This window comes from Phaenicophaeus curvirostris, chromosome 4, assembly GCF_032191515.1.
Source record: "Phaenicophaeus curvirostris isolate KB17595 chromosome 4, BPBGC_Pcur_1.0, whole genome shotgun sequence".
Taxonomy (NCBI): Eukaryota; Metazoa; Chordata; class Aves; order Cuculiformes; family Cuculidae; genus Phaenicophaeus; species Phaenicophaeus curvirostris.
Window position 1 is genome coordinate 72,750,208 of NC_091395.1, and position 20,153 is coordinate 72,770,360.

The 20,153-nt window shown below is 49.5% G+C and overlaps 1 protein-coding gene across 1 annotated transcript; it reads left to right on the forward strand.

Moving 5' to 3' along the window:
* Positions 1-230: 230 nt before the first annotated feature.
* RPIA (ribose 5-phosphate isomerase A) lies at positions 231-16,308 on the forward strand. The gene is made up of 9 exons (XM_069856546.1): positions 231-392; positions 6,544-6,604; positions 8,505-8,560; positions 11,644-11,703; positions 12,302-12,366; positions 12,694-12,762; positions 13,292-13,433; positions 14,660-14,759; positions 16,052-16,308. The coding sequence occupies exons 1-9, from the start codon at positions 231-233 to the stop codon at positions 16,147-16,149; spliced, it is 813 nt and encodes a 270-aa protein (XP_069712647.1). The 3' UTR covers positions 16,150-16,308.
* Positions 16,309-20,153: the final 3,845 nt, after the last annotated feature.

Sequence of the window (20,153 nt, forward strand, 5' to 3'; positions counted from 1 at the left end):
GGCGGGATCTCAAGGATCTTTCCCACCCTCACGCTTCCCCGACCCCGAGCGGCGCGGGGTCCCCGCCGAGGGCCGTGGGAGCTGTAGTTCGCGTCTCGCGGCACTACAGATCCCATCGTCCCTCAGGAGGAGGAGGAGGAGGACGGGGGGGAGGAGGAGGAGGAAGGCGGCCGGCCGGGCGCAGGCTGCAGCCCGCTCGGGATCGCCCCCGGGGGGCGGGCCGCGGCGGCATGCGGCTCCCCCGCCGGCTCGCCCCGCCGCGCAGCTCGGCGCTGCCCGCCCGGCCGCCCCGCAGGCTGCGAGCGGGGCCGGCGGCGGGGAGGCGCGGCGGCGCCATGGCCGAGGAGGCCAAGCGGAGGGCAGCCTGCGCCGCCGTCGACCGGCACGTCCAGGTGCGGCGGGCGGCGACCGGCACCCAGCGGGGCGCGGCGGGGAGCGGCGGCGGGGACCCCCGGTGCACGGATCCCAGTGCACGGGGGGGGACCGGGGTGCGGGGGCTCCCAGTGCACCGAGTGGGATCCCAGTGCACGGAGTGGTGCTGAGGTGCTGGGACCCTCAGTGCACGGATCCCAGTGCATGGGGTGGGATCGGGGTGCAGGGGCTCCCAGTGCATGGAATGGGATCCCAGTGCACAGAGTGGTGCTGAGGTGCTGGGACCCCCAGTGCACGGATCCCAGTGCATGGAGTGGTGCTGATGTGCTGGGACCCCCAGTGCACGGATCCCAGTGCATGGAGTGGTGCTGAGGTGCTGGGACCCCCAGTGCACGGTCCCAGTACATGGAGTGGTGTTGAGGTGCTGGGACCCCCAGTGCACGGGGTGGGACTGGGGTGCGGGGACCCCCAGTGCACTGAGTGGGACACCAGTGCACGGATCCCAGTGCACAGAGTGGTGCTGAGGTGCTGGGACCCCCAGTGCATGGATCCCAGTGCACAGAGTGATGCTGAGGTGCTGGGACCCCCAGTGCACGGAGTGGTGCTGAGGTGCTGGGACCCCCAGTGCACGGATCCCAGTGCACAGAGTGGTGCTGAGGTGCTGGGACCCCCAGTGCACGGATCCCAGTGCATGGAGTGGTGCTGAGGTGCTGGGATCCCCAGTGCACGGAGTGGGACCGGGGTGTGGGGGCCCCAATGCACGGAGGGGGACACCAGTGCACGGGGTGGGAACAGGGTGCAGGGACCCCCAGTGCATGGAGTGGTTCCAGGGTGCTGGGACTCCCGGTGCAAGGAGTGGGACTCCCAGTGCACCCAGTGAGACCCCAGTGCACAGAGTGGGACCGGGGTGCGGGGATCCCTGGTGCACGGACAGGGACCCCAGTGCATAGGGTGGGACCAGGGTGCAGGGACCCCCAGTGCACGGGGTGGTGCTGAGGTGCTGGGACCCCCAGTGCACAGAGTGGCACCAGGAATCAGGGATCGCCGGTGCACCGAGTTGTGCTGAGGTGCGGGGATTCCCAGTGCATGGACAGGGACCCCAGTGCATGGCGTGGGAATGGGGTGAAGGGACCCCCAGTGCATGGAGTGGGACCAGGGTGTGGGGTCCTCAGTGCACGGTTAGGGACCCCAGTGCACGGGGTAGGAACAGGGTAGGGGGCCCCCAGTGCATGGAGTGGGAGCCCCAGTGCACGCAGTGGTGCTGAGGTGCTGGGACCCCCAGTGCACGGAGTGGTACTGAGGTGCTGGGATCCCCAGTGCACAAACAGGGACCCCAGTGGGTGGGACGAGGGTGTGGGGACCCCAGTGCACAGAGTGAGACTCTCAGAAAACCAAGTGGTACTGAGGTGCTGGGATCTCCAGTGCATGGACAGGGACTCTTAGTGCAACGAGGGGCACCAGGGCGTGGGGACGCCAGTGCACTGAGGGGCACTGGGGTGCAGGGGCACAGGGTGGGAGCAGGGTGCAGGGACCCCGGGGCACAGGGTGGCACCCTCATGGCACTGAGTGGCACTGGGATGCAGAGACCCCCAGTTCCTGGAGCGGCACCCCCAGTGCTCAGAGTGGTATAGGGGTGCAGGGATCACCCAGTTCCTGGAGTGGTACCCCCACTGTGCCGAGTGGTACTGGAGTACAGGGACTCCCAGTACATGGAGTGGCTCCAGGATGCAGGAATAGGCTTGGGGTACAGGGATTGTCAGTGTACGGGGTGGTCCCAGGGTGCAGAAACGGGAACGAGGTGCAGGAATGGGCTTTGGGACACAGAGACACACACGGAACGACACCAGGGTGCAGGGACCTCCAGTGTACTGAGTGGCACTGGGGTTCACGAATGGGCTTCAGGTTGTAGAGACCCCGGTGTGGAGTGGCATCAGGGTGCAGAGCCCCCCAGTACACGGAGTGGTACCCCCCTGTACACAGAGTGGCGATGGGATGCCGGGAACCCCAATGCACGGAGTGGCTGTGGGGTGCACGGAGTCTCACAGTGCATGGATGGGCTCCAGGGTGCACAGTCCCCAACAATGCATGGAGCAGCCCCAGAGCGCATGGAGTGGCTGTAAGGTGCAGGGATGGAACCCAGAATGCACAGAGCGGCTCCGGGATGCAGGAATAGGCCATGTGGTGCATTGAGCTTCTTGAGTGTGTGGATGGGCTTTGGGTTGCATGGACTCCTGCAGTGCATGGAGTAGCCCTGGGGTGCAAAGTGTTCCCAAGTACATGGAGTGGCCCCCAGGGTGCAGGAATTTCTCCTCCCCTCTCCCCCCAGCAATGCATATAGAGGCTCTGGGGTGCACGAACCTCCCAATGCACGGAGCAGCTATGGGATAGATGGAGTTTCCCAGCACACGGGCAGACTCCTGGTTGCATGGATTCCTCCTGTTCATGGAGCAGCCCCAGGGTGCACAAATCGGTTGTGGGGTGCAGAGACTTCTCGCTCACCCTGAAGCGCAGAAGGTCCTGGAGTGCAATGCCGGGCCCCACCAAGACTCTTCCTCCTTTGCTTCAGGCTGTGCTCCTTTAGCCTGGAGAGAAGAGCAAAAACTGCTTTTCCCCTATGGCATCTGAGCTTGCCCAGCATCAGCTTCCAGGCAGCAGCTGCGTGCCTTGTCCGGCTTAGCATGGTGCACCCCAAGTTTGGGCTAGTGTCTTGCACCTCTAAACTTTCACCATGCACCGTCCTGCAAGCTGGGCTGCTGTGGGAGGTCAGTCTAATGCTGGGTCCTGCTCCTTTCTCCAAGTCCGGGGGGCTCTGCTGCTGCACCCTGTTCCCAAGAACCCGAGGAAGGAGCAGCAACCCCTAACCGAGGGCTTGGGTTGTGTCCTGTCCATCGTAGGGAGGAGCTTTTAATCAGCCTCTTGAGGTCTGAAATAGGGCTGGAGTTGTTTGAGGTTTTGCACTGGCTGATCGTGAATGCTTGGAAGATCAACGGTTAAAAGTCATGCAGTGCTTTATCGCAATGTTTGCTGTGCAAATCGTTTCGCAACAGCGGTGATGAAACAGTAGAGTCACTGCCAAAGAGGTCGATAATAGTGCTCAGGAAGGAACAAAATTCCCTTTGCCTTCCTGCTCCCCTCCACTGGGTTGGTGCCTTAAGGTACAGTTGCTGGTGGCTTCCCATGGTGTCCCATGAACATTTCACTTGTTTTGTAGCCTCTCCTTCCTCTCAGCAGTCTGTATCTGCCTACAATGCTGAGACCTACCCCTGCCAGGCCAATGTGCTCAAAAGCTGCTCGGGGTGGTGTGGGGAAGGAGCCTTGGGAGTCGGACCCACAGTTGCATAAAATCCTCATTTGTAGCCCAAACTTACACGTAAGGGCTTGCAGGAGGAAGGACTTGTGTGTTGCAAGATGTGGAGCTGAGGCATGACTGCTGCTGTGGGTTATTTTAGCCTTCAATTTGTGCTAAAACGTGAAATTTCCTAGTGAAAAAGGTGGCCTTTGCATTGTGTTACAGTCAAGCAAACTTAGGATAATGTTTCTGGCTGTGTCCCAGCTGGTTAAAGTTCAGTGCCTGGCTACTGATACTTATTAACTAAAAGAGGCAGTGTCCAGGCTAACACAGGAGTGCTTGTTGTGCAAGTTGGCTTCAAGGAATGGTGGAGAAGCAGGTTAGGGTCACCATGGAGTTAGATGGTCTCAGCTGTCAGAGAAAACCCATCTCCCCTTTGGTTTGCACTGGGAGGGTGCAGCTGCTGTTTGTAACGGATAGTTGGGTGTTTGGCTGCTAGAGCTATCGCTGATAGCAGAGGGAGCAGCGTAATCTCCAAAAGCAAAGCTGCAGACTCCCTTCCTTGCATGGGGGGGATGTGTGGGAGATGTGAAAAGACCAACCTCAGAAACTGTGGGCTCTGGTGCTGTCATGGCTTGGAGGAGCGAGGCTTGCACAGGGCTTGGGGCTTTAGAGCCGTAAGCTGCTTGAGGAGAGCTGGCTTTGCATTTATACAACTCCGAAGACAGGCCTTGTTAGCAGCTCCATTAGAAATGAAAAGAGAGGTGAGAGCTGTAGGTCCTGCTGCCCCAAAGGGATGAGGATTAATGACGGGAAACTTTGGGCTTTGAACTGTGTTAGTCTTGGAAACTGATGTTAGACCGGCCAGCCCGTGTGGTGCTGCTGACAGCTACGCGGTGTGTGTTGCCTTGTTGGCATCTCCAATGATGGGCATCCCTCGGCTTCTGGGTTAGCAGGGACAATGTTCTGGTCATTGCTGACTCTGCTTGTGGAGTCTATTTTATTTTTTTTTTTTGGATGGGGTGCTGCTCCTTGGAACTGGTAGCTGGACCTGTCCCTTGCATGCTGACCTTGTGCTCTGCTTGTCACCAGCGTTCCCTTTGTCTCTGCTTTTAAAAGTGGATGGGTTTGGGCTGGTTTTGCCCCTGCTGTGCCCAAATTGGAGCTGAGGAGGTAGATGTTGGGGCGTGGTGAGGCAGGGGTTGTGACAACAGCAGTTTAGTCTGATTTAAACTGGTTTTTTTTTGGAAACTCGGTTAGCCTAAGGTCTTGCCAATGCCTGAAGGGGTGGGCTTCACCCCTCTTCACTGATAAAATGCGTTTATGTTTATTGCCAGGGTTCGGCTGGCACCCTTGTGAGCTCTTCCCTAATTACAATGGAGTGGCTGATGCTTTCCCCATGCCTTCAGGGCCTTCAGCTGCTCCAAGAACCTGTCCCACTCTATAGAAATGAGGGCAGAGAGAAGAAACTGCCTCTTCCCAGGTTGAAACAACTCTCTTGGAAACATGGGTACTGCCTTTGTCATGCCAGCCTCCGCGCAGCATTGCTTGCCCCTTCCTTGGCTGGCCGTGCCCTTCAATAAACCTCGGGAGCTATTGGGTTTCTGCTGGCAATGTTGCTGGTGTGCAGCTGCAATCTGTTGCTTTCCCTGTCTTCTGCAGAGTCACGGTGATCAGTGAGGCCTGGGATATAAGCCTCTGGTTGTGTGTTGGGTGTCGGAGAACTTTTGGGTGTTTAAGCTTTTAGCCTGCAGAAGCAAGGGAAATTGTAAATCGTAGGGAAATGTGGCCTGCCTTAAGTTCCACCTTTCCAGGCAAGCTTGTGTGCCAGTAAGACTTTACCTGGTTGAAATGCTGCAAGTATGGCTTTTTCCACAGCTCCTGACCTCTGGATTTGCTGCACATAGAGAAGGAGCTCCAGACCTGCCTAATGACCAAGAGATAACACACAACAGCTCTGCACCTGCATATCTGGCTGGCTCAAAGTCTTTCTCATCTGCCATCTCTGTAGTGATATTGGGCCTCCTTAAGTCAATTTAAGCTTTAGATTCCATCCAAAGAAGGGGAAGTACTTTGATAATTGGAAGTATGCAAGGGGCTGCAGGTAGTTCTCAGTGAGTGGGAGATTAAGCTGATAATAAACAGAGATTTACATCACAGAGCATCCTCTTGCAGAGGTAACACAATTGCACCCATCCAGCCTCAGCCTGCAGCACCTTTTAGAAGCGTGTCTGTGTTTTGGATGAGATAGTACTGATCCTTCTTAAACTAGACCACAAGCAGAGAAGGTCCAGGGCTGAGCTGTGTCCAGGGCACATGCTGCCAGCCTCACCCATATTCCAAGTGTGTTTCTGGACTTTGTTCATATAGGCAGTTGTATATTCTGTTCTGGAGGGCAGGTTTTATTCTACAGTAGGAACTGCTGCTGTGCTCTTTGCATTGGCCGCTGGTGCATCCGTAGTGTTTACTAACAATACCATTGGCAGCAAACCTATGCTTTTACTCTGCGGCTTCCTTGGGAGATGTTATCTTGAGGTTGTTTCAGACTCCTCCTCTGTGGTATTGTCTGAAACTCCCAGCTTTCCTGCAGGAGAGGGTGCATGGAGTGCCAACAACCAGCAGTGTGTGCATTGAGCATTGTGGGATTCAGACCGTGGAGGTATTTAGCAAGCACATATCTGTCAATGAGAGGGCAAGTTGCTTAAAACCCCTTTGCCACAGGCAGTGGTCATACCCTTGCTGGCACAGTGTGTTCCCTTCCTTGCCTGCAGCGTGCTAAGATGGCTGGACAAGGTTCCTCTTGCATGTGTTTGTAATGTCGAGAAGAGCCCTTGTGCCAAGTCCTCAGTAACAGCTCTCCTCTGCTTCTCTTTAATTTGCAGAACAATCAAGTTCTTGGGATTGGAAGCGGTTCTACGATTGTGCATGCGGTGCATCGATTAGGTAGGATGCTCCCCTTCGTGTCTCTCCCACTGCAGAAAGTTCCTTTGTCCCCAACAACTTGAAAAAACATGCTAAATCCTCTGGATGCTGACTTACAGCTGGTATGTTGGGTCTGTTTACCCACTGCCATGTCCTTCTTAAAGCTGAAGGTTAAAACTGGGTCTTGTGCTCCAAATTTATTGCATAGAGTCCTGAGGAAGTAATGATTTGCCATGTGTTCTCTCTCTACAGCCAGGCAAAGCGCTTTTCTGGCATCCACCAGAAACTGGAGCTAAACCCCTCTGTTTGCTTCCAGCTCTGCCTCGTCCTAACTTGCTTTGTGGCTTTGGGCCATGCAGCTGCTCTGCTTCCGTTAACCCATTTGTATGCAGCTGACACTGTTTGTTCTCATCCACATTATTCATATTCAGGGTCCCATTGAGGTGTAATGGAAATGAGGAATGTAATCCTGCTGCTTCTTTTATACCCTGAAGCTAGGTTTATCCGCTTGCCCCGAGGAGGTGCAGGTTTGCATAAGGTGTGATTCAGAAAAATTCAGCAAAATATCCATGTGAGACAAATACGTTTTTGCAAACTGAATCTGAGGGTAATCATCCCCACGCCTCATTACAGAGGGTGCAGAAGTTTAAAGTTTCTTTCCCAGGATACTCTCAGCCCTAAGGCAGATCTGCCTGGGGGAGGTGCTGTACCTTGGCTGCAAACCAGAACAGCCATGTGTGATGGATCTGGAGTACAGTATCAGCCCTGTTGTTCATGAGTGGTTTGCTTGGACACAGAGAGGGGCTCCAGTTTGAAAGCAGAGTTCCGTGTCCCCCACCTGAGTGGCTCTATGTGGCTGCAAAGTCCCCTTGTGACCCCCAGCTCCCTTGAGCAAAGCCATCCCCAGCCCAGCGCAGGCGAGCGGGGCAGAGGTCTGAGCGCAGCACAGTCCTTTGCTTCCCAAGGAAACAGCAAAGATCATTCTGTGCCTGCTCCTTGGCACCCACCTCACCCCATGCTGTGTGTGCAATACACTTATTTGTCTGGGAGCTGGTTTGGGAGCAGCAGTTCAGCTTTCTGGGTTTGGCTCAGTATTGCAGCCGCTCCAAGACAGAATCAATCCCTAAAAAAGAAGGTATAGTTTTGAAAGTGCATTGCCTGTTCCAGGCTGCAAAGTCTTGAGCTTTCACGTCTCATGAGTGCATTAGCACTGGGGTGTGAGTTGTAACAAAATACAGCCCGGTATGTTACATCTTCAGTCCTTCCAGCAGCAGAAGCCCAGATGCTTGCTCTGCTGCGAGAGCTGTTGCTGACTCTCAGACTTTCGGCTCATGTCTAAGTATTGTAATTGCTAAAATAACATTTTGTCCATAATAATATCTTAGTAATAGATTTTAGTCATTTGAGGTTAACCTGAGGGAGGAAATATTTCCTTCCATTTAATGGAATACTGTATTTTATTAGTCCTCTCCCTGCCATATATTTAAATGTTCTATAATAAATGAATGTGATGTCCCCAAGGCAACAAGCCAGAAAGCCTTTCAGACAGCTGCTGGAGCTCTCTGTTTACAAGGAGTGCAGCACAAACCTGTCTAATGGAGTGAGAGAGGGGAGTGGGGCTGATTTCCCAGGTGCTGATTTGCTGACGAGGCTCTTCAGCTGCTGGAGATGCAAAAGTTTATGGCTCATGGTATCTTGGGCTGAGCTAGGGTGGGTGTTTAAACATTTCTGGCTGTAGAAACTGAGCCTTAGCCTATGCAGGGTGGCACCTGTTTGCATTTTGAGCATGACTGAGTTATTAGCAAGCCAAGCAAGTAACTGTAGTGATTCAGAGGTACTGCTCCGGACTGATTTGTTAAAGTGAAAGTTGGTGTGTTTTTTCCTTGAGAACAAACTGAGGCTTCTGCTTTTTCTCCCACAGCCGAGCGGGTTAAACAGGAGAACCTGACAACCGTCTGCATCCCTACATCTTTTCAGGTAAGTGCTTTCCTCCTTTGCTTGCTGCTAGTTAAAACACTCACACAGGCCATCTTCCCTTTGGCTGTGGGAGGCACCCATGCCGCTCTCTGGATTGGCTCACTGCCATGGGATTTAACTGAAACACTGGTGAAAGCAGCCGTGATGCAGCCTTGAAGTGGTGGTGATCGTGCTGTGTTACCTTGACTGAGCTACCCTGAGCTACAGGGATGCTAGCAGGCTAGGAGGCGTGTTTTGAACCTGTGCAGTAGCTCTGGTTATGTCAGTGTTGCTGTGTGACTTACTCTAGATTCCACTTACAGAAAACTGCTGTTCACCAGACTCATAATGCAAAACTCGTTGGAGACACTGAGTCTTCTTTGATTCTGTATCAAGCCCTGAAAGCTGTAAAAAGTCACAGTGCAAGCAATAATAGCAAGCTCATGTTTTTTTCAGGAGGAACTTGTGGTGCATCAACTGGCTTTTATAAGAAACTGCAGAAAAGAAATCAGCTTAATCTTTTCTCTGTTGTGCATCTTTTGCAGGGATTGGTTTGTACCAAGCCAGCTGTTGAGAGGTTTTCAGGGAGAATGTGGCTTGGTGGTGAAAGTCAGAGCTGCTGGGGAAGCTTCTGAACTGCTTCTATGCTTTGTAGGATCTGCCTTTGGTCTCTCTGCCTCTATTCTCTAGGTTGGGAATGTGCTGCAGAGGAGCAGCTGTCACCTCGTCCCCTTTGGGCAGGGAGAGACGTAATGAATGACCTGTGGGGTTTTCAAGGTTGGGTGACAGTGCCCTGGTCTAGAAATTGTGCATGTGCTCTTCCCACCGTCCCTGGGATTGTGCTTTTATCAGCACTTTTTCACCGTGAGGACAATCAAGCAGCGAGGCCGGCTGTGCAGAGTCCATCCTTTTCAAGACCTGAGGTGGTAAAGTCCTGAGCAACCTGGTGACTGACCCTGCTTTGAGCTGGAGGTTGGATAGAGCCCAACCTGAATTACCCTAATATATTATTGAAACTTAACATCCTCCTCCCCTGCAGATGTTCTGTCGGTGTGAGTGTGGGGTGATAGGACTTTCTTTGTAGCTCTTGCAAACAGCCAGTACACAGCTGGGGTACAATACAAAATGCTGCACAGGGCTAAAAGTGAAATCTGATTATTTTTTTTTTCTTTCTTAACTTATATCAGTACTTCTGTTGCATATATGATATGTGGTGAGTGTCTGTCTTTCATCTGTCTAAAATGATCCCCATCCTGAGATACCATGTCCATTTCAACCTTGGAGAAGTGCTCTGTGTTTAGTCATTAGGTCTTACAGAAAATATTGACAAAGCTTTCACAGGGAACGTGGGTTGGAGCCTGCCCTACCTTGAAATGTTGAGATAGTTCCTGTAGCTCTACAGAATTTTTTACTAGGAAAGAAGAAAGGTTGCTGATAAAGGGAAGAGACAGGCCCTACCTGTGCACGAGCCAAAATCCCCTGGATGCAGGGCTGCCTTGTATTTTCTGCAGTCTCTTAGACCTCAACCATTTCAGAGTGAAGCATTCCTGGGTCAGCAAAACAGCATCTTATTTTCACTACGTACAGGTGTAAATGCCTGCCTGAGGTCGCTGGCAAGGAAGAATTGGTTTCAGTGGGTTTTATTCTCCTCCCTCCCCTGTTGTCAGGTTGGGTGATTCCATCACCATCAGTAAAGCTAGTGCTGGGGTAAGTATCTCCCTTGGCTTTTGCGGTGTTTCTTCTTTTCACCTGGACGTGTGCTGAGAGCACAGAGTGAGACCATTCTTGGCATGTGCTGCACAATTACCAATGCTTTTCCCCTAGCTGAGGGAGCTCTGCTTTTGATTTGTGCTGATCTGTTCCCATCATCTGGCAAGCAAAAAGCCTGAAAAGAGCCACCTCGTTTCCACACTGCTGGCTCTAAGTGTGATCAGGATCTGGCCTGCATGTGCAGCACAGTGGTTTCCAGTGCTTTCTGCTCCCCAATACTTCTTTACAAGGAGACTGTGTGATGAATGTAAACCCACGGGTTTTTATTCTTTTAATTCTGCGAGTCTTTAGGGAATCCTAGTGCACAGATCAAGAGCCCACAACCCATGGGTGTTAAAACTGCATGTTATGAAATGCCGCAATAAAGGATTCAAATCATACGTCATTGCCAGGAGTACCACCTGCTAGTTCTTAAGGTTTCTGGGATGCCTGTACATGTGACCAATGCGCTTTGTTGGTGTTAGTGGCTAAAATTCATGGGAATGGATCGATCCAGGCTATTACACTGGAGTTTCTTGGAGTAGCTACAGCATGGTAGGAAGCTCAGACTCGAGCAGAGTCTGTGCGAGGAGGAAGTCTCATTCAGGTGATTATTTGTAACACAGGAAATTAAACCAGTTCAAGATTCTCTAATATTGAATTTTTATTTAAGCTGTCTGACCAAGTGGAGGGTAACTCCAGTTCAGGTGCAGGGTAATTCTGGCTGCTCTGAGTTGTATTGCCGCTAGAGGGAATACACAGCTACTTCAGTAAAAGTACATCAGAGCCACTCAACAGTGGTTTCAGGAGGCTTTCCACGCCTTTTCCATGAGTTTTGCTTTTCTTTTTTTACTTTTAGTTTGATTCTTTCCAATATGAAAAATATTTTCGTTGTTAGTCCTGTATTAGGTATAAATATTTCATTTTCTTGCTCCCATTACTCAGCCAAAGGAAATCAGAGGGGCTGGATGGGTGCAAGGGAGAATGATGTCCAAACTGAAACAACACAACACTCAAAAAATCATGTGACTGCTCTAATGCTTACGTAGAAGTGATTCTCACCGCTCTGGTGGGGCCTCCCACTTTTTAATACGGAGATACCTGCACTCAGGAGTCCTGTGGCACCATGTGAGCATTTTAGTTCAAATCAGCAGCAGGGTTTTCTTTTTATTAAAATAATGTGGTCTGGGAGCATCATTTTCTTCTCACCATGCGTGCCCGCAGCTGGCTGCAGCTTCTTACCAGCTCTCTCTCAGGGAGACTCCATCCTTGCTGCAGCTGGGGGAATGACACCACACATCTCTTTTCCTTTCCTTCTGCCGGTAAGTGATTTTTACTGTCTTCTTGATACACAGGCTCGTCAGCTGATCCTGCAGAATGGCTTAACGCTAAGTGACTTGGACCGACATCCAGAGGTAATTGGAACTGCGGAGGTGAGACCTCACCTGACCTGCCTTTAACCTGGTTCTTCATAAACTGCCAGGCTGTTTTGTCCTTCCCTAAGGAAGAGAGTTTAGGCAGCCACGCTGCTGAACATGAGCGAGAGCTAGCTTAGCTGATTTTTGTCCCCAAGCCTTACTCTTGGCTTGTTGCTTTAGCTGGCAAGTAGGCTGCCAAGATGTGTTTCCTCTGGGTGTCTGGCACCTCTTCCATGCTGAAGAAGCCACCTCTTTCAGGCTTGCTGGCCAGAGATGGGGATATGGCGTTGCTGAAGTGTTGTGACCAAGATTTTCCCCAGGAGCCCCTTACCCCATAGCTGACAACACTAGAGGTGGAAATGATGTGCTTTGGAGCCCAGCAGTTGTTTTGTTTTTTTTCTTGCATGTGTGTGGTTTAGCTGGGGCTGGTGTCCTTGGGCGGCTGATGAGATGCTCATCTCTGGTCAGACTGGCATCAAGGTGGTCCCAGTTCTAGTGACATTTCTGGCTGCTGCTTGGGACCTGAGCTGCACTGAGAGTAGCGCCTGGGTGCTGCGTGGGAAAAGTTTCCACACTGTTTCTCCTCTTTCTGCAGCTTGACGTTGCCATCGATGGAGCAGATGAAGTGGACTCTGACCTCAACCTTATCAAGGGTGGCGGGTAAGCCTTGCTGTCCATTAATCTGTGTACAGTGCTGCTGATGGGTGGCCTCTGAGTGTCCTTTTCTGGCTACGGATGACTCTGGGGTGGGCTGGAGAGGCTGATGGGATCCCATGCATACACTTGCAGTGGGATGTGGCTTCCTGAAGGTGTGTGCAAGGGACAAGGAGGACAAAGCAAGAGACAAGGTTAAGAGCCCTGCTGTGGGACAATAGCAGCACCAAAACCAGCAAGAACACAATGGAGGGCTCTGGGCTTTAAGACTGTTGGGCACGCTGTTGGAACAGTCCCTTTTCTGATTTTTATAACTTTTTTTTCCTTTTGCAGTGGTTGCTTGACGCAGGAGAAGATAGTTGCAGGATATGCAAAATGCTTCATCGTTATTGCCGATTACAGGTGAAAATATTACTATTCATTATACCTATCAGCCCCATGGGAGGATTCATATGGTCCTGTATGAGTCCGTTATTGTCCTTCCAGTGGGCCAGCGGAGCAGGAATAGGTGGAAAAGAGCCTGACTTCCAGTGCTTCAGCAATTCAATTTAGATTTTTTTCTTAATTTTTGCCTTGACAAGACTGGTTAGGAGTCAGCAGAGCTTGTGGGGAAGTGGCTGCTCTGTTCTTTTAGCTCACTGATAGTCAGCAGTGGAATACAATTTCCCCTTCTGTACATAGAGCTGCAGGGCTGTAGAAAAAACAACTCGTGTCCTGCTTGTCCAAAACATGTCAAAACAAGGCTTATGAGTGAATAGAACATCGTGCATTAAACAGGTTCTTCCTACACATGTTCACATATGGATGGATTGCTGTGCCCTCCAGGATGTTATGCCTGAGGAGTTTGCAAGAGGTGATGTGATAAACGTGTTTTGTTAATGGTATTAACAATGCAATGTCTGACACTAATCCTACCTCTAAACGTTCTTAGGAAAAAATCAAAGAGCCTTGGGGAGCAGTGGAAGAAGGGGATTCCCATCGAAGTCATCCCCATGGCTTATGTCCCCGTCACCAGAGCCCTGACCAAAAACTTTGGAGGCACTGTGGAGCTGCGGATGGCTGTTAGCAAGGCGGTACGTGTCCCTGAGCAGCCCTGCTTCCCCAAAGCAGCCACCTGAACGTGGGCAAACGGAGGAGCAGAGGTCTGGCCTTTCATCTAATGAAATCTGGGCTTTCACTCCTGCGAGTGGCATCTCCTGTAATTCTTCCTCATTACACTTCAATTAATGGACTGTGTGTTTAGGCTGCTCATGGAAAGCCTCTCTGGCTGCATTTCCTAAACTGCATCCCTGAGCAGGGAGAGGAGGGATTGCCAGCCCAGGTCTGACCTGCTGTTCTGCAGGGATGTTGGGGAGCTGGAGGGCAGTCTGTGCTGCCAAAGAGGGTCTTGAACTGGGGGGACAGCTCACACTGTCCCAGGCTCTTCTGTACCACACAGAGCCAGACTAAATTAAAACTGAAGCTGCTTTGTCTCCGCTGCCACTCTCCTATCCTGACTTGGGCAGCAGGGCTTCAGCCAATGTCACATGGAAAGGGAAGAGGAGAGCTGTCTACAGTGAGGGCTGGAGTTAATGCCTGAACGTTGAATACCTGTTTCCATGTGTCTAATCCCAAGAGGCTGTAGGGACTGCATTTGAGAGTCTGAGAAGAGAAAACCAGTTGTTCTCAGTGAACCTGAGACCATTTTCTCTCGAGGAATGCACATTGATGCTGCTCCAGCACAAGCTGTATCCTTGAAGGATGCTGGTCTCTCCTGGCACATGTAGTTCCAAACCCTGCTTAGTGCTCAGTGCCGCTGAAATGCCTTGTCCACAGTCCCAGCTGTCTCTTGCTCTGTTGAAAGGACCCAGCTGGTCGTTTTGTTGGGCTTGAGAGAGTGCTGGGCACATCTTGGATGCTGAAGTCCAGCAACTCCAAAACCTCCCCATGGCATCCAGCAGCACACTTATCACTGGGATGGAGGGGACTTATTTTGGTTTCTGATGCCTGTAATAGTCTTTTTAGGACATCGATGTTGTTTTGCTCTTGTGAAAAGGCTCCCCTGTTTCAGTGATGAAATTGCATTGTTTTCTCCAGCTTTTGCATGACTATCTCTATGCAGGAGAATGAAGAATGAGCAGTTGCCATAGGTGATGCTTTTATTTCCAGGCTTATTGTGGACTGCCTTCCTTTACTTGAATGATGACTCTCTAAACTGTTGCAGTGGGGACGGCAGCTTGTGGTGAGAGGCTGTGACAGTCCTTAGCTGTGCTTAGTAGACAAGGAGCTTACAGTGCTGACAAATGGGTTTGATTCCCAGGGCCCTGTGGTGACAGACAACGGGAACTTCATCCTGGACTGGAAGTTTGACAGGGTTCATGAATGGAGTGAAGTGAACACCGCTATAAAAATGATACCAGGTAATGTCTATGATTTTTTTAAAAAAGGCAAAAGCTAGTTTGAGGAAACGTATGTGTGTTTACTGCCCTCTTATGGGTCCATACTTTTTCACAGAATCATAGAATCACCAGGTTGGAAAAGACCCATTGGATCATCGAGTCCAACCATTCCTATCAAACACTAAACCATGCCCCTCAGTGCCTCGTCCAGCTGTCCCTTAAACACCTCCAGGGAAGGTGACTCAACCACCTCCCTGGGCAGCCTGTTCCAGTGCCCAATGACCCTTTCTGTGAAAATTTTTTTCCTAATGTTCAGCCTAAACCTGTTTGTTTCTACTTGAGAGCTATGTCAGCTGAATTAGTACAACTGTACCCATGTGCAATTCCCATGCGGTGGTGAGAACCTGGGACAAAACCGGGTAACTTATGATACTGTTTTACATTAGGCATGCTGGTCCTTTTCTTTCTTCCTCTCCTTATATCCATTTAGAGAGAGGCTTTTAATGGGAAACAGTGGTGGGCTCTGGAGGGAGGGTTTATACTTGGTTATGAGTATTTTCCAGAACCTGCTTATAGCTCTGCATCCCATTACCATTGTGTGGCCCTACGGGCTCACCTTGCTGTGAGAGCACAGCGTATCTCAGTTATTGCTGTAGCTGTTGCTGTGCAAGAGAGGAGCAGTGGCCAATCACACTGCAAATAAAAACAGCCTTTCCATGTGCACTTCTGCCTTGCATGAGAACGGCTGCGCAGGCCAGAGCTGCTTCTGGTGCTCCAGGTCTGCTCAGGGCTGTGGCAATGACTGGACTGGAAGCAGTTGATAAAGTCTGGCACAGCCACACCTGGATATATTTCTGGTTACCTTGGTAAAGGCTGCTCTCAAATCTGATCAGCTTTTGAATACATATTATTGTAACTTTTATCTTTGAATTGATCCAAGATCCCTGCCTGCCCCACAAGTCCATAACACATGTGCCTTCACTCACTGTGCATTATAGAATCATAGAATCACCAGGTTGGAAAAGACCCACCGGATCATCGAGTCCAACCATTCCTGTCAAACACTAAACCATGCCCCTCAGTGCCTTGTCCAGCCATCCCTTAAACACCTCCAGGGAAGGTGACTCAACCCCCTCCCTGGGCAGCCTGTTCCAGTGCCCAATGACCCTTTCTGTGAAAAATTTTTTCCTAATGTCCAGCCTAAATCTCCCATGGCGGAGCTTGAGGCCATTCCCTCTCGTCCCCTGAGGACAGAGGATTCAAGCAATGAGGTGGCTCTGGTTCTAACTGGCACATGAACTCTTGTTCTGCAGGTGTGGTGGAGACAGGACTCTTCATCAATATGGCAGAGGTGGTGTATTTTGGCATGGAGGATGGCTCAGTCAGCGTGCAGAAGAAGGAGCCTTGCTGATGCCAGGACGCTGCTGGCTCTGCTTTGCCTTCCGCCAGTTTGATTCAGCTGTTGTAATGATGCCAACCTTGCCTTAACGAGCAGCGGTTATTGCAGAAGACGAATGGGAAGTTGATCAGAATCCGCTGACGTGATACTGAATGTCTTTTTTTAAAACAACAAGAAATTATACTCTATTTCTATATATATATATTTTTACTTTACAGGAATGTTGTCTTTTTTTAAAGAACCATTTAAACAAATTGCTTTAATGTTTTTATTTTCTAAGAAATACTTACCAAAAAGAATACTCCCTGTTTTGTGTTTTGTTTTTTTTTTTTTGTTTTATTTCTTTTTTTCAAACAGAACTTGAACCCTTCTGGTTGCTCATAGTGCTTAACGATTGAGGTCAGAAATACAATCCTAATGCGTTGTTCCCAACCACCCTGGCTGGGAGAGTGATGCACGTAATGGGAGTGCGTCCAGTCGGGACCTGCTGATGCCTTATTTGGAACCTTTTTGGTTCGGTATTTTAAGCCTTTTATTTTTCTATACCACTGTTTTTTAATACTTCGGGATGTCTGCTTGTCCTCTGTGCACATGACAATTCTCTGAGCCAATGGTGGTCTCTACATCCCTCTGTCGGGGACACTAATAAGGCCTTTTCTGGGCCTCTGTATGGAGGAGATAGTCATCCTTTGAGCCAAATTCTGCTCTCCATTAATTCAGTACCTCTGATTAAAGTTTGTTCCTGTAGCTGGAGACATTTGGGACTTCGTCCTTGTAAACTGAGAGCAGAACTGAGTCCTTGATGAAGTTTACAGGAGCATATTTGAGCAGCTAGGGCAACGTGGAATAATGTTATTTGAGGCAAATTATTTGATTTGGAGTGAACGTTAATGATCACTCCTTGCAGCTGGTTAAGTTGTGGAAGGATGGAGCAGAACGCACAGGAAAACTGAGTCTTCCTGCGTAAATTTTCCACATGTAGCAGGAGAGAGACACTTGTTCAATATCTTATTCTCGGTGTATAGGTGCTTTGCATGGTTCTGGTGTCAAAACGCAAGCCCTCTCTTTGTGTTGTAGACACTGAAATAAAGAGCTGGTAAACCGGAGTTGGTGGTAGTTTGGTTTTTAAAGTAACTATTTTGCAGACAGTGGGACAGATCATAGTTAGGCTGACTTCTGCTGTAGTTTTTCTCTTACAAGGGCCCTTCACCCAAGCCAAATTCACTATTCTGTGTTTAATTTCTTTTTACTTAAGGTAAATACATGATTTTAAATGAACCAAATTTACCTCATCAACACTTGTTAGCTGCGGTACTTGCCTCAAGACTGACTTAAATTTGCATGTCTTAAGTTTGCATGTCTAAATCCTGCACATCTAGATGAAGCTTTTTTACAAAAATGAGCTATTTTTACATCTTTAAATTTTCCACTTCCTGCACATCTATTTTGTTAATTCTGAAGCACAAATAGGCTGCCATCCAGCCAACAACTTGCTGGAAATACTGGAATACTCTTCCCACAAACCTGATGCTGCAGAAGCTGTTTGTAAAACCCTAGTTCTTGCCATGGGCTGTTTTCAGATGCAACTTGGGCTCCTAATTTAATCCTAGATAAACAGAGAGCAATCAAGCAAAGCTTTGTGCCCAAGTGCCTTGCTCAGCATGCTTCTGCAAATGAGATTAGCAGGAGTGAATGTTGCTGTTGACTCTCTCCTCTCTCTCTCTCTGAAATCAAACAGCTTCTCAAAAAGCCAATAAGACCATTACCGCACCATTACTTTCTGGCCCTGGACCAGCTGTGATCTCATTCAGATTTGTGCTTGGCAGGGGCTTGTTAAATCACCTGACGGTTTTCAGGTCTGGCTTTTTGAGCTTCCCTGGGTGCTTGGGATGCAGGTAGCACTGGTAGGTGCTTTTGCAACAGATGCCTCCGCTGGAGCGGGACTTGAGGAGGTTGTGGGCTGTGGGTTATGAATATGGAGTTCACTGTACTACAGAGGTAGAATTAACATCCCTGAAGTTTTGGAGAAAACTTGGTTTCTGAACCGGTTTTCAAGGATTTGTGCAGATTTCTTTTGTGCAAACTGCCGCAGCTCAGATTTGCAGAGTGAGTGGATGGATTTTTGAGTTAAGGGGCTCTTAAGAAAGGTCTGGTCATTTCCTTTGGAGGCTACTAGGCTCCTCGACCTCCAGGAGGTGTTGGAGTGTGTAAAAAAAGGGCTGGGGAAGAGTCTGGAGCACAAGCCTTATGAGGAGCAGCTGCGGGAACTGAGGTTGTTTAGTCTGGAATAAAGCAGGCTGAGGGGAGACCTTCCTCTCCACTACTCCCTGAAAGGAGGTCATAGTGAGGTGGACGTTGGTCTCTTCCCACAAGTAACAAGTAATAGGACAAGAGAAAATGGCTTCAAGTTGCACCAGAGGAGGCTTAGACTGGATATTAGGAAATATGACTTCACCGAAAGGGTTGTCAAGCATTGGAAGAGGTTGCCTAGGGAAGTGGTTGAGTCACCATCCTTGGAGATACTTAGATGAAGAATAGATTTGGTGCTTAGGGATGTGGTTTAGTGTTGAATTCTGCAGCGTTAGGTTTACGGTTGGACCTAATGATCATCTTAAAGGTCTTTTCCAACCTAAATGATTCCATGATTCTGTCATATGACCATATATATGTCTGCCTGCATCTGTGGGGCACAGAGACAAGTGCAGGGAGTCCATCCAATCCCAGTGCGGCTTTGGCGTGCTGTGGCTAACATAGCCTGTTTATGTTGATGCCTCACTGCCTGGCCGTGAGCATGCATGGTGAAAATTGAGGGTACAGGCAGCAGAGGTATTTCTAGTCCCTGATCTTTCTTTTTCTAGACAATCACCAGTACTATTAGATATGTTTTTTTTGGAGAGAGAATGGTTTATAGGTGAGCATGGCATGGTAAATCTTTACATAAAGACAGGCACTGCAGGTACCTATGACTTCCCTCTGTAGGGGCAGTTCAGCTGTGGCCACACCAGTGAGCTGCTCCCAACAGCTTTTGAGCTTCAGTTTGTTGAATTTGATTTTAACACCTTAGCTGGTTTACACTACGATGTTTGCTTTGGACTTTGATTTTTCAAGGTGCTCTTCAAAAGAGCCTTAATAAGCCTTTAGAAATGGGGCTACCACCTCTATTCCACCCTGCTTCCTTGCAGTGTGGGAAGAAGAGCAGGGACATTGGAAAAATAAATATCAAAAGCAGGTGGAGAGAATCATAAAATCATAGAATCACCAGGTTGGAAAAGACCTCTGAGATCATTGAGTCCAACCATATTTATCTGCTGCTAAAACATATCCTTAAGCACCTTGTCTACCCATCTTTGAAATACCTCTAGGGATGGTGACTCAACCACCTCCACCAGTGCCTGGTGACCCTTTAGGTGAAAAATTTTTCTATTTTTCCAATTCTGAATTTGAACCTCCCCTGGCACAGCTTGAGGCCATTCCCCCTTGTCCACCTGACACTTGAGAGAAGAGACCAGCATGAGGTGTTATTTTAAAGCCCAAGGCAGGGTGGCTGTGCCTATTTAGAATATGTTCTCGCAGTGGGTCCTGTTACCCGGTGCTGACCATGGTGAGACGATGCAGTTCCAGCCCTGCACATAAACCCTGGTGTCACCTTTTGGACCGTGCACAGCAATTAATGCACAAATGATTTACCACTAGCCCTGAATTATGGATTAACTTGGCCCTGGAGAAAACAAACGTTTCAAGAAAGAGCAACAGCAGCACTAAAATTAATGAGCAAGAGAGTTAATGAAACACTAGTCCCATTCCAAAAAAAATACGCAATATAAATATAGTAAGAGACAGCTTCCGATTCAATTTAATTAACCTTTGGTTAATAGGTTAAATAATTAAACTGGATTAATTAAACTAAGTAGAAAGAAATTAAGCGTTTAGTTAAAGTGAATCACCTTTTCCATGTTGTAAAACAGCTATTACTATTTGTCAGGTTTTTATTATTGTCACTATAGGATGAGATTTAT